The sequence below is a fragment of the Pteropus vampyrus genome, unplaced genomic scaffold, assembly GCF_000151845.1.
Source record: "Pteropus vampyrus isolate Shadow unplaced genomic scaffold, Pvam_2.0 Scaffold651, whole genome shotgun sequence".
Lineage (NCBI taxonomy): Eukaryota > Metazoa > Chordata > Mammalia > Chiroptera > Pteropodidae > Pteropus > Pteropus vampyrus.
This window is the reverse complement of record NW_011889432.1, coordinates 488,331-503,805: the sequence shown is the minus strand read 5'-3', so window position 1 is coordinate 503,805 and position 15,475 is coordinate 488,331. Positions and strand designations below refer to the sequence as shown.

Here is a 15,475-nt window from a genome sequence, read left to right as displayed (position 1 = left end):
AGTCTTTGTAGGTAATATACAAAAAGAGCACCGTCTTCACGAAGACCCATTCAGAGACATTGCTGACTAGATTACCAAGAATGAAGAGGGCCTCATGTGCTTCAGCAAATTATTGTGTTTAAGACAGCCCAGCTTCCTTTCTTGCTCCATGCTAGAATATAGTAGTTTCATCACAACTTTACCCAGCTAAGGGGGAAAAAAAAAAGCAACAAAACATCTACTCATATCATGGCATGTTGAGGAAACATAAAATGGAGACAAAGTCAAAATAATATCCATGGTTTCTGAAGTTTAAAATATTTTATTAATAAAAAAGTACAATAATTAAACATAACAAGATTGCTTAGTACTTAATCACACACCCTGCCTGGACACCACAGAGGGAGAGTCCCATTAGGTTAAAACAGAGTAACCTCTAAGTTGTTATGCTACTCAATTCTTGAGTATCTCCAGGTACATAAAAGTCTTGTATATAAGAGACTGTTCATGATTTTAGCCTCAAAGCCATGTCTCTGGAGCAATAACTAGTATAAAATAGAAGAAAAATGGGGTGCTGCTCTGAAGCACTGAAATAACGAGGCACAGACACAAGAATTATAGAGACTAGAGATTATATACTGTCCTGTAATTTCTTTAAACAAAGTAACAATGATAAAACATTCAATCAATCCCTTCATTGCAGGCTCCTTTCCCCAACACAAAAAAAGAAGTCAGTTTCTATGACTGCTCTCTTTCTGTGACCTCCTGCCAAAAAACAGAAATGGACAACACTAGGGATTCTCTTCCTCTTTTTATTCAGAAATACGATGAAAACAGCACTGCATACAACATAGTTAAAAAGTAATGTCCAACACAACTACTTGTACTGACCCTGGAAAAAGTTAACAAAATAGTATCTCTCTCCCTGCCCCTGACTCACCACCAGAAAAGGAAATGGAAAGTGAATCTGGTATTTGAGAATCAAAGAAATATCCTGCCACTGGTCTAAATTGTATCCTCTTCCATCCCACTCCCACCCCAACCACCCCACCCCACTTTCCTCCTACCTATACTGTTCAGAATGCAGTAAATGGGAAAAGAGAAAATGTAACTGGTGAAGTTGAACTGGCCAATGTCTGAAGGGCTCTGAGAAATTGTCTTTGTGCTTCCGACAGGGTGACATATAATGTGGTCCAGGCAGAGTGAGGAAAGGGGAAGAATAGTTTTTGAGGCAACAGATTTTGCCTACCTATTCCTTTAGGCTCCAATATGCTTTGAGTCTGGAAACAGATGAAAATCCTATAGTTAGTATCAAAGAGAATGTAGGGAAAGTGAGAAGGGAGGAAATAATATTGCTTCTAGAGACCAATCTTCAATTATCCTCGTTACTGACTCAAATTTAGCTCTTTATCACCCAGAAAGCCTAATCCTCTCCCTTTTCTAGGGTAAAGATAGGGTACTATATTTATCATCATAGTTATGATCATATTTTGTTATTCACTTAAGGATCCTCCCATCATTTATGCCAACACCCATTAATAAGAATCCTCACAACATTCCTGTGAGGTAGATATTTAGATTCCCATTTTACAGATGGGTTAACTTAGGCACGGAGAGGTGATGTGACTTGCCTAAGGTCAACCAAGTGAGAGATGGGAAAATATGGAAGAGAGGTAACTTATGGTAGCACCCTTAGTGTCAGATAGCCATATTTGCCAGTGAGAAAAGTGTTAAATGTTTCTTTAAATCGGGCATACTCACTTTTTTCTGTGTCCACATCTCTATATAGGTATTAGCACACTGTGGAAAATCAATAAGTTCCCTTGGCCTATTCAAGGTTAGGTCAATTCCCAGTGGTCTGATTCTGGAGTTAACATTTGGGGGCAGGATAAACCCCCAAGTTCCTGGAACTGAGGTAAAAGAAATCCCTAACTTTGAGAATCTCCAAATTCCTGAATTTTGCAGATCACTTATTTTTGAGAGCTTCTGGACTTCTAAAAATGTCACTATCATATACATAAGCACTGTGTTCTAGTTGTTATCCACAGGAGTACAGGTTAATCATTCAGATACTGCTATACACATATGCTGAACAATTAAGTAAATAGATGTCACAGTGTGGGAGCCAAGTTTCTTACTGTTTGAGTGGGAGGTTACAGATAAGTAAAGGGAAAAGGCTAGAATGATCCATTTGGTAATAGGTTGGAGTTGGAGACATCAGTATGAACTCATGTTTAGCTCAATACAGATATGGATGATTACACATGGATATATTCATATATATATGTGAATAGGTGTATATTCATATATATGTGTATATATATATATATATTATATATATTAGTGTACACACATATATTTCCTTGCTCTATCAGCTGAGATGGCCTAGAAGCAATAATACCCCAGGAGCAACAAGTATGCCTAATGCCCAGGTCTTAGTTTCTAATACAATTCTCCATTAAAAGGAACCAGGACACTTAAAGATATGGCTGATTATATGAGTGGACTAAAAAATAAACAAGATGAGCTGGGAGCATCTTGTAGTGCCAGAAGATAAGTATACGGTAAAAAATTTGATGGGGTATACTAAAAGGACTTGGGAGTCAGCCCAAAAGAATGTCCAATGGCTAAAGCTGGAACAATTTGAGCAAACAAAAGTTTTATTGTATTATAACCCAAAGTATAAAATAAATATCTATGAGCCCATACTGATACAATTAAATGATTGCATAAATAAATAAATGAGGGAGAAGAAACCAATCTCCCATGAAGAATTTCGAATAATTTTTTTTGTAGATATTCACACTTGAGGATGTGGTGCATAACTCACCACTCCTTAAGTATGGGTTGCACATAGTGATTTCCTTCCAAAGAGTACAGTATAGAATGTGGGGGTAGGGGAGAGTACAGAGGAGAAAGCTAACAAACACTATCTCAGCCAGGTGATAAAAGTTAACATCAAGGAAATAAGTCATGCTAATATAATGTGATAAAAATAGCAGTTTACCTCTATGGTCTTTCTCCCCAAAACCCATAACCTCAGTTTAATCATGAGAAAAACATTAGACAAATCTCAATTGAGGGGCATGCTCCTCAAAACTCTCAATGTCATAGGAAACAAAGAAAATCTGAGAAACTGTCACAACTAAGAGCAGCCTAATGAGATATGACTACTAAATGTGATGTAATACCTTGAATTGGATGCTAGAACAAAAAAGGATATTAGGTGAAAATTAAGAAACTCTGAATAAAGTTTGGACTGTAGTTAATAATGATGTATCTATATTACTTCGCTAATTATAAAAAATGTGCCATAGTAATGAAAGATGTTAATAATAGGGGAAACTGGATGTGAGGTAAAGGGAAACTCTGTACAGTCTTCACAATTTTTCTATAAATCTAAAACTGTTCTAAAAATAATTTTTTCTTTAAAAAGAAGTTAGCTGCACTAACCTTTCTTCTTGCCCACAATTCACTCCACCTAATCTACCCAACCAATTTATGTTTCTCTATTTTTCCTGAATTTTCCAATCATAATTATCAATAGTTATGTTCAGCTGCCAATCATCTACAGATAGAAGAACTCCAATGCAACAAATTCCAGGATATTATCCAACCCTATCAAACAAGGCCATTTTTCCATGCCCTAGGCAACTGTCCACACAATTCTACTTTGCTGGTATGAGCACAGAGCATTCAATTAATCCTAAATGCTACCTAAGAGAGACAGTTTCTTTTCATCTCACTATTTAGCAACATTCGATGTGCTTTTGGTGCAGTACTGTATTGTACTGTATTTGAATATCTTTATGAAATACTCTGATATTGAAATGATTTTATCATTATTTGGAGGGGAGAAGGAAATGAGAATAGGATTAGAATTCTTTCCTGACTGTAGACAATTAATAAAGCATTTAACAGTCTATCACTACTTTGCAGGAAAGAAATTTGAATTAAAGCTTAGGGATGTCAAGAACATCAATATTTGGAAATTTAATTTGACCATCCTAGTTAGTACAACAGTGTGTTTGATAGCCTTGGTTTATTAATAGATTATATGGTCCAATGCAAAAGATTCTGAGATCTAGTGGCACAGGACAGTACGAACTCTGGAAATGGGAGTCTCAGGATCCAAACTCGGGAGAAAATGGGTAAGCCCTTGCATTCTATGGTGAAATATAATACCAACTACTCAATTATAAGCTTAAACCAATGTATGATGGTAATTTACCTTTAACAATCTGTCTTAGAGCTACATAGAATTACCCTTTAACAGACTGTCCCTAGATATGTCTTAGTGCTTTAGTAATTAGTCTACAGTGTGGAACTTGCACAACCAAATCAGGGAAAAGCTTACATCAAAATAGCAATAATAATAGTAAAAATCTACATGTCATTTTGAAAAATACAGGCAGTCCTTGAATTTGTGAGGGTTTGTGGTCTGCAAAGACATTGTATGTTGAAATGAGGTAAATAAAATGAGATATTATAGAAAGTGTTAGAAAAGTGTGTGACTGATGTCATAAGTCAATGACCACAGCACATTTTACTTACTATTTAATCAATTATAAATGATTTTGTAAGTGGTCTAGTTTTCTGAAGCATAACATATAAAATTGGTCAAATGCTGCAACCAATCATGTAAAGTTTAATTTGGTTTAATAATATGATCCCTGGGAGGATAGATGTGCAGGTCTATAAGGCCTCAAGGAAACATCTGGGGAAAAATTTTGACTTGTATTTGTCTCATTTGTAAAATATGAATGATGGATAGTACTAGATGGTTAATAAGAACCCTTATTTGGGGCTAGAATTCTATGATTTAGTCAGAATAGACAGTCTTGGGAGGTAGTAACCTAAAGTATTCAAGCAGAGACTGATTGAATATCTGCCAAGGTAAAAGGGTTCAATATGAAGACAACCTTTAGGAGAGAGGCTGAGTCCAAAGTTAAGTGTTGCAAACTCCCCTGCCCTCACCTCAGAGAGAGGAAATATGCCATGTGGAGGTAGATCTAAGGTCCAGGGCCTGGGACAGTGTTTTATGTCCCAGAGGCTATTATGAAACAGTCAGATTGGGCAACCAAATATGTATATTATGCAATGTGCTATAATGGTTAAAAGAAATGACTTAGGTGCTCATAGCAGTTTCAGAATATCAAATTGCTTTTTGTATTTCAGTTTTCACTAAAAGCCTCTTATATTCCATTTGAAACACAGAACTGCGTGCTAATAATGCCACAGAATGAACGAATATTTTTCTCACAACCACTCACCTTTGTATAACATGGCCCCAGTATGTGATTCCCAACATGCAATATGCTCATAATAGTTGCCTTATGTAAACAAAAGAATAAACAGTACAGTGCAGCCCCTCAAGACACCAACTCAACAGGCTACCATTTGAATGAGGGTTGTGATCACAGCACTTTTAGTATCCTATCCAAATCAAAGTCTCCCTCTATTTGTTTTCAAGATTATTCTGGTTCTGCTTGTTCCTGTCACTGCCCAACATACTCTCCTGGAACACTTTTCACCACACTGGCATGTCAGTGTGTGCTTTGCATATCTGTCCAAATTTAACCTAACAAAGAATGTGATTGTGCTGTAAAATCTTTAATCCTGAAGGAAGAAGAAGAGGAAGAAGAAGGAGAAAGACAAGATGATCCCTTCATTCCTTTTGGTGGACTTAAGCAGCAAAAGCACCAGCACTGTCTAAAACCAAACTGCAAGAACAAACAGGATTGAATTAACAAAACCTTTGAGTTTTGTACTTGGCTTATTCACTGAGACTATGTCCTACACTCAGGACCCAAATCCATATAAATCCTACCAAACGAATACATTGTTATGCCCTCTTCTGTCTAGCAACTTGGAAAAAGTCATTTTAAAACATTATCAACCACTTTTAAGTACTGATTCAAAAAAAATGTTGATAAGAATTCTAGAAAACATGAGAAAAGAAAAACAAGGGCGGGGGGTGTGCAGGGAAGCAGCGTATGTTTGTTCACAGCCTTGAGTTTGATTCTTGTTTTGTTAATGTAGGAAAAATGTCCTATCGCAGACCATGGGTGCCATACTTTTATTCAACCCATGCGGAGTTTGAGAAAACTGGGGACTGGATAGTGGAGAGGTGAAGATGGAATATGAGGAATCTCCATGGGAAGCCAGCTATGTTTTCCTCCAGTATCATCAACCTGGCTCAGTGAGCTGCTCCAACCCCATTCCAGAAGCAAGCTGAAGTCAAAGAGGAAAAGATGGTCATGACCTCAGCTCACACACACGAATGAGACCAGCACAGCTTTTCTGTTGTGGACTGTACTGCTCACATGGTGTCATGGCGACGGCGGTGCAGGGACAGGTGGTCAGAGCGAGAAAAGCTACGGTTGCAGTCCGTACACCTGAAGGGCTTGATGCCTGTGTGCTTGCGGAAATGGCGGGTGAGCTCATCTGAGCGAGCAAATTTCCAGGAGCAGCCATCCCAGGTGCATTTATAAGGCTTCTCTCCTAAAAAAAAAAAGGAATATGAAAAAACAAGAGGAGTCAGAGAAGTGATGTTTGGATTCTGAAGAGATAACAGAGTACATGACCTTTTATCAAGGCTTTGGTCAAAAGGTGAGTCAATTCCTTTGAAGATATGCTCTCCTTCACCTTCACAGAAGACCTAAAGAGAAGCTGAGATGACAGAGTGAATGGCACATAGGTACTGGCTCAAACAGGCCTTTGCTTGAATTCTGGCTTTACTGCATACTAACTATGTGACCTTAAATAAGTCACTGCTCTGTGACTGGATCTCTGTTTTCTCCTCTCCAAAGGAGGATAAAAATATATCACAGGGTTATTTGATTCATTTTCTTTTCTGAATACAACTAGTAAATGATAAAACTGGGATCCAAACTGAGGACTTTGACACTTTCCACTGTACCACACTGTAGTAACCATATCCTCTGCTCTACTACCTTTCAGCAAATAGTCTAAAATAGATCCATATACACAGGAAGAATGTGTGATTCACTAGAATGAGCCCTCAGCTCAGGCTACAGGCCTTCTGTGTAAGGTCAGTAATTCAAAGGCATGAAATGGGGTGAGAAGAAGCATCAAGCCAAACATTTTGAAATAGCTCCATGCTCATTATTCCAGTTACATCTATGTGGAAAACATATGCTCTGCATGAAAAGCTAAATGAAAAAAAAACAAAAAACTTTAACACAGTATGACCCATAATGATGTACAGATCACACACCACATATTTATATACTCAGAATAAAGATAATATATCAGTATACTTAAATATAAATTATGAGAGAAATTAAGAGTAATAATATCTGGAAAGAGGATGAGAATGGTGGGAAGAGGACTTTCTCTTTTTACTTTTCTTTATTGTTTGAATGATTTAAAGATCACAATGTTGTATCTTGTAAGAAATTTTCTTTTATTTTCTTTGCTTTTAATTTATTTTTAATTTATTGGCATACAGTATTATATTAGTTTCAGGTGTACAACAGTGATTAGACATTTATATACCTTATAAAGTAATCACCATAATAAATCCAGCAACCATCTGATACCATACATAGCTACTATATTATTAACTATATTCCCTACTGTACCTTACATCCCTGTGACTTATTTTATAACTGACAGTTTGTACTTCTTAGCCCCCTTCACCTTTCTGGTGTATCCCCCAATCCTCCTATATAGCAACCATAAGTTTGTTCTCTGTGATTATGATATTGTTTCTGTTTTGTTTTATTTGTTCATTTGTTTCCACATATAAGTGAATTTTTTTTTCTTCTTCTGTCTTACTTATGCTAGCATAATACCCTCTAGGTCCATCCATGTTGTCACAAGTGTCAAGACTTCATTTTTTTTTTATGGCTGAGTAACAGTCCAGTGTGTGTGTGTGTGTGTGTGTGTGTGTGTGTGTGTGTGTGTGTGTGTGTGTGTGTGTGTGTGTGTGTGTGTATCACATCTTCTTTATCCATTCACCTATTGATGGATGCCTAAATTGTTTTTATATCTTGGATATTGTAAATAATGGTGCAATGAACATAGGGGTGCATCTATCTTTTTGAGTTATTGTTTTCATTTATTTTTGAGAAACAACCAGAAGTGGAATCACTGGGTCATATGGTAGTTCTATTTTTAATTTCTTGAGGAGCCTCCATACTATTTTCCATAGTTGCTGTACTAGTTTACAGTCCCATTACATTTTTTAAATAAAAAGATAAGAAGCTATATGAGGAAAAAAAATTAACTATGGTCAAATCTAGGTCAGGATTAGAGTAATGTTTGTTTTCATTTTTTATTTAAGTATAGTCAACGTACAATGTTATATTAGTTTCAGGTGTACAACATAGTGATTAGACATTTATATAACTTACAATGTGACCACCCCGCTAAGTCTAGTAACTACCTGTTTTCTTCTTAATGCATTTCTATATTTCACGTCTTCTACAATGAGCATGTATTATTTTATTATCATAAACAAGAAATAATGCAGATAAAAAAATGCATGAATATTCTAATGGTCTTTCTTCCTCTGGTTCTTTCTCTCCTTCCTTTAAATTATCCAGGGCATTTGATTTTATGCTGTTCTAAATTCTGATGGCAATCTGAATTCTGGTTTGCACATACTGCTTTTCAACTATTGCTCACCACCTACCAATCCTCCCAAGTGTTTATTAATTAACTGTACAGCTTTCAAAAAATGAGCAACAGAATGGAATTCATTCTTACTCAGTTTTGGATCATATTTAGGCATTCATTTTGAGGACTAAAGATGTCAATTACTTATCATTTTGATATTCATAAATTGCTGCATTAGCTGCTAAAAAGAATGAGATAGGGTTAAGACCAAAATTCGGCCAATGAAATGTTATCAACTATAAAGAAAAAGTTACTGAATGGCTACACTCACACACATACAGTGAGATCTCATTTATGTTTTCTAATCTCTCTCTCTCTCTCTCTCTCTCTCCACACACACACACACACACACACACACACACACACACACACACACACAAAACATGCACAAAGAAAAAAGGGGTCTGGAAGACTACATTGCAAATTACTAAAAGTGGGAAGAAGAATTAGACTACAAATGGTGTTGAGAGTATGTAAATGGATTTTCACTTTTTAGTCTATATAATTCAATCCCATCTACACACCTCCCATTACATTGCTATAAATTTTATTGCAATGTCTCAAAAATTTCTCCTAGAAATTCCTATATTCTCTACATCCAAATGAAGAAAATTCGACTTGCAAAGCAGTGACACCCTGTGGCAATTGAAGCTCATTGCTAGAATGCATAGATTAGTGTACAGGAATTCAGCAAGGAGACCAATTTTCCTATTTTAAAAGCAGTTACCTTTTTATTATTACTGAACAAGCTCTTGATTGTGCCAGTGAAGTCCATCAGACACAGTTTATGACCTCCCTCAACATATCATCTAAATTGAAGAACAAAACACACACAAGGAAACTAATTCATAACGTAAACTATACATATAAGTATGATATAAGTTTCAAGGCTAGATAATAATCTGTGAGCTGATCCACTGAACTGGAAGCATGGGTAGATTTTAGATAGGTAGAACAGAAGGTAAAAACCAACCCAGTCTGTTGGGGGCATGGGCTGCTAAGGCACTAAAGTGAAAAATGCATACCCTGAAGAATGGGATATCTTTACAGAAGTGCTGTGAAATGACTTCTGTTATAAAGGCCAGACTAAAGAATTTGGGTTTTTACATGAAAGGCAGTGACATGCCAAAGAGGGATGCAGTGTAGACAGTCTGCTTCAGATATAAGCAAAAGGAGATACACTGAATATAAAGAACTTAAAAAACAATAATAAAATAGACTACAACTTAGTTTGCTCTTTGTTATCATTGTGCTCAAATTGTAAATGATGCTAATAATAAAATCCTCTTTCTTGCCATGACAGAGAGCTCCCATAACGCTCCCTCTCTTGGTAAGCCATTGTCTAAAGGCAGTAGTGGGGGGAACAAGTAACACTGAAAAGTTTTTGAACTCAAGAGTGACTTAGTAAAAGCTGTACATTGGAATGATCTAGCTATGGTATGCAAGATGGATTACAATGACTAGGAAGCTACTGGGGTATTCTACTTGTCTGGCATATAAAGAAGGTGCTCAAATTAATTATTTATTGAATTGACAAAGGAATCAAGAATAAATGTAACAGAAGATTCAAATAAATAAAGTCATAAATGAGAGAAGAGACATTATAATGGATTCCTCAGATATAAAAAGTACCATAAGGGACAATTATGAATGATTATATTCCCACAAACTAGATAACTTAGAATAAATGGATAAATTCCTAGAAACATACAACATTCTAATTGGAATTAAAAAAGAAATAGGAAGCCTGAACAGACTAATAACAAATAAGCAGACTGAATCAGTAATAAAAACTCTCACAACAAAGTCCAGGACCAGAAGTCTTCATGGGTGAATTCTACCAAACATTAAAAGAATTTATATCAATTCTTTTTAAACTCTTTTTAAATTCTTTCAAAAATTAGGAGAGGAAGGAATGTTCCTACACTCATTCTATGAGGACAGCATGACCTTGAAACCAAAACCAAAGTACTATAAGAAAACTATAGGTCAATATCCCTGATGAAAATAGATGCGAAAATAATTAATGCAATATTAGCAAGTTGAATTCAACAGTATATCAAAAGGATCATACACCATGATCAAGCTGGATTTATCCTTCAGGTGATGAAAGGATGGTTCAATGTACTCAAATAAATCAATGTGATATAATACATTAACAAAAGTCAAGAAAAAAATATACTTGATTATCTTAATAGATGTAGGAAAAGCATTTGACAAAGTTTAACATCCATTCATAATTAAAACTGTCAATGAAATAGGTATATAAGAAACTTACCTCAACAAAATAAAAGCCATGTATGACAAACCCACAGCTAATATCATAATTAATGAGGAAAAACGAAAAGCTTTTCCCCTAAGATCCAGTACAAGGCAAGGATGCCCACTCTTACCATTTCTTTTCAACATAGTACTGGAAATCCTAGTCAGAGCATTAGAAAAGATAAAGAAATAAAAGGCATCCAAATTGGAAAGTAAGAAGTAAAATTATCTCCATTTGCAGATGACATGATCATATTTATATAGAAAACCCTAAAGATTAAACAAAAAACTGTTAGAACTAAGTTAAAAATTCAGTAAACTTGTGATCTATAAAATCAACATATGAAAATCAATAAGATATTTAAACATACATGAAAAGTATCTGAAAAGAAAATCAAGAAAACAGTCCATTTACAATAACAACACACACACGAATAAAATACTTAGAAATAAACTTAACTAATGAAAGACTTGTACACAAATAATTATAGCTCTTTCTCTTCAACGAGACAGCTGAGTAGTCTCCTCAGCAGATACAGAGATGCAGATCTTCACGAGGACCCTGATGGGCAAGACCATTACACTCAAGGTCAAGCATAGTGACACCACTGAAAATGTCAAAGCTAATATCCAAGACAAAGAGAGCATCTCACCTGACTCGCAATGTCTGATTTTTGTGGGCTGCACTCTCTCAGACTATAAAACTCAGAAAGAGTCCACCTTGCATTTGGTGCTTCCACTGCAAGGCAGCATCACTGATCCCTCCCTCCACCAGCTCACTCAACTGCGACAAGATGATTAGCCCCAAGTGTTATGAACACCTGCATCCTTGCACTGTCAAATGCCACAAGAAGTGTGGCCACACCAACAATCTAAGCCCCAAGAAGAATAAGGCCCCTCCACTGCCCTCTCAGCCCACAGGGCAGCTACCCCTTGGCCCTGGGGCCTCAATAAAGTTTCCATTTCATTGACTGGAAAAAATTATAAAGCACTGATGAGGAATATTAAAGAAGACAGATAAATGGAAAGATACCCTATGTTCATGCATTGGAAGAATTAATATTATTAAAATACCTGTAATACCCAAAGTGATCTACAGAGTCAACACAATTCTTATCAAAATCCCAATGGTATTCTTTATAAAAATAGAAAAATATCCTAAATTAATATGGAAGCACAAAGACCATTTATAGCCAAAGCAATTATGAGCAAGAGCAAAGCTAGAGGAATGAGACCTTCTAATTTCAAAATATATTACAAAGCTACAGTAATTAAAACAGTGTAATATTGACTTAAAAAATGTATAGACCAATGAAACATAATAGAGAGCTCAGATATAAATGCATTTATCTACAGACATCTTCAACAACATGCCAATAAGGATATTTAGTAAATGATGTTGGAAAAACTGGATATCCAGATGCAAAGGAATGAAATTAGACTCTTTATTCACACAATATATATATAAAAAAAAAACAACAACTCAAAATTGATTAAATATATAAAAGGAAAACCTAAAACCATAGAACTACTAAAAGAAAACATAGGGTGAAATCTTCTTGACATTGGTCTGGGCAATACTTATTTGGATATGACACAAAAGCACAGGAAACAAAAGCAAAAAGAGACAAATGGGATTCCATCAAACTAAAAAGCTTCTGCACAGAAAAAAAAAAAAAAAACAGAGTGAAAAGGCAACATATGTAATGGGTAAATATGTTTGCAAACCACACAGCTGATAAGGAGTTAATATCCAAAATAAATGAACTCATACAGCTTAATAGCAAAAACCACAAATAGCCCAAATAAATTAAAAAATGGACAAAGGACTTGAATAGACATTTCTCAAAAGAATATATGCAAATGGTCAACAGGCATATAAAAAAGTCAACAGGTATATGCTCAACTTCACTAATCATCAGAGAAATTCAAATGCAAACTAATATGAGATATCACCTCATATGTTTCAGAATGGCTATTATTAGAAAGACAAAAGATGGCATGTGTTGGAGAAGATGTGGAGAAAAGGGAATCCTTGGTGGGAGTGTAAATTGGTATAGCCACTATAAAAAAACAGTATGAAATCTCCTCAATAAATTAATCATAGAACTACCAGATGATGTAGCAATCCCACATCTGAGTATATATCCAAAGGAAATAAAATCAGTATCTTAAAGAGATATCTGCACTCCCATGTTCATTACAGCATTATACATAAAGCCAAAATATGGATACAAAATTAATATTCAGAAATCAGTTGCATTTTTATACACTAATAACAAACTATCAGGAAAATAAGACTACAAACAGAGATTCATGAACATTAACAGTGGATTAGTGGTTACCAGAGGAAAGTAGGGAGTAAATAGGGGTAAAGTGAGTCAAATATTTGGTGACAGAAGGAAATTTAACTTTGGGTGGTGAACACACAATGCAATAATACATTTGACATATTATTGACTGTAACTGTACACTTGAAACCTATTTTATTTTATTAACCAATGTCACCCCAATACTTTTAATAAAAAAAGAAAAAAGTTCACAATCCCATTTACAATTGTATCATAAAATACTTAGGAATAAATTTAACCAAGCGGGGGCGGGGACGGGTAAAAGACCTGTACTCAAAAAATTATAAGACATTGAAGATCTAAATAAATGAAGGCATATACCGTGCTCATGGATAGGAAGAATTAACACTGTTAAAATGGCCATACTACCTAAAGCAATCTATAGTTTCAATACAATCCCTATCAAAACACCAATGGCATTTTTCACAGAACTAGAAGAAATAATCCTAAAATTTATATGGAACCATAAAAGGCCTTGAATAGCCATAGCAATCTTGAGAAAGAAGAACAAAGTTGGAGGTACCACACTATCTGATATCAAACTATAGTAGAAGCATGGTACTGGCATAAAAACAGACATGTAGATCAATGGAACAAAACAGAGAACCCAGAAATAATCCATACCTACATGGTCATTTAATCTATGATAAAAGAGGCAGGGATATACAATGGGATAAAGACAGTCTATTCAATTAATGGTGTTGGGAAACAGGACAGATACATAGGAAGGAAGGAAGGAAGGAAGGAAGGAAGGAAGGAAGGAAGGAAGGAAGGAAGGAAGGAAGAAAGGAGGGAGGGAGGGAGGGAAGGAAGGAAGGAAGGAAGGAAGGAAGGAAGGAAGGAAGGAAGGAAGGAAGAAACTGGACCACCTCCTTACACCGTATACCAGAATAAAGTCGAAATAGATTAAAGACAAATTTAAGACCCCAAACCACAAAATTACAAGAAGAAAACATAGGCAGTAAACTCTCTGACACTGATCTTAGTAATATTATTTTTCTAGTGTATCTCCTTGGGCAAGGGAAACAAAGAAAAAATAAATAAATGTGACTACATCAAACTAAAAAGTTTTTGCACAGCAAAGGAAACCATCAACAAAATGAAAAGACAACCTACTGAATGGGAGAAGATATTCACCAATGATAGATCTGATAAAGGGTTGATATCTAAAATTTATAAAGAAGTCAGACAACTCAACACTAAAACAAACAAAAAACAATTCAATTAAAAAGTGGGCAGAGGACCTTAACAGACATTTTACCCAAAGAAGACATATGAAAAGATGCTCAACACCACTAACCATCAGAGAAATGCAAATTAAAACCACAATGAGATATCATCTCACACCTGTCAGAATGGCTATCATAAATTTTAAAAATCAAGTGTTGTTGAGGATGTGGAGAAAAGAGAACCATTATGCACTGTTGGAGAGATTACAAATTGGTGCAGCCATTATAGAAAACTGTTTGGAGGTTACTTAAAAAATTCAAAAACAAAACTAGCTTATGACCCAGAAATTCCACTTCTGGGTATTTATCTGAAGAAATACAAAACACTAATTTGAAAAGATTTATGCACCCTTATGTTCACTGTAGCGCTATTTACAATAGCCAAGATATGGAAGCAATCAAAGTAACCAACTATAGACAATTGAAAAAACAAGAGGTGATACATATATAATGGAATATTACTCAGCCATAAAAAAGAATAAAATCTCATCATTTGTGACAACATGGATGGACTAAGAAGATACTATGCTAAGTGAAATAAGTCAGACAGAGAAAGACAAATATATTAACATATGTGGAATCTAAAGAACAAAATAAATGAAGAAACAAATCAGATAAAGAAATAAAGAGAACAAACTGATAATTGCCAGATGAAAGGGTGCATGGGGGGCTGGGTGAAAAAAAGTGAAGGGGATTAAGAAATACAAATTGGAAGTTACAAAATAGTCACAGGGATGTTAAATACAGCATTGGGAATATAGTCAATAATATAGCAATAGCTATGTATAGTGCCAGGTGAGTACTAGACTGGGGGGATCACTTATTAAATTATATAAATGTCTACCTAATATGCTGTAAACCTGAAACTAATGTGAAATAATAATGTCAACTGTAATTGAAAAATTAAAATTAAAAGATCTAATATATTTTCATTTAAAAAACAAGCCAAATTATTTAAACAACTTAAGTGCCTGTTGATGGATGAATGGATAAAGACATAATATAATA

The 15,475-nt window shown here is 35.2% G+C and overlaps 1 protein-coding gene and 1 pseudogene across 2 annotated transcripts in view; one reads left to right on the top strand and one right to left on the bottom strand.

Annotated features, from left to right (window-relative positions):
* Positions 1 to 2,621: 2,621 nt before the first annotated feature.
* The window catches only part of KLF8 (Kruppel like factor 8), a 239,265-nt gene continuing 226,411 nt past the window's right edge, over positions 2,622 to 15,475 (bottom strand). For both annotated transcript variants that reach the window (XM_011385057.2, XM_023525941.1), the window contains one exon: positions 2,622 to 6,483. In XM_011385057.2, coding sequence (XP_011383359.1) covers positions 6,302 to 6,483 — 182 coding nt within the window. In that variant the 3' untranslated portion in view covers positions 2,622 to 6,301. The remainder of the gene's footprint in view (positions 6,484 to 15,475) is intronic.
* On the top strand, positions 11,303 to 11,932 carry LOC105308990 (annotated as a pseudogene).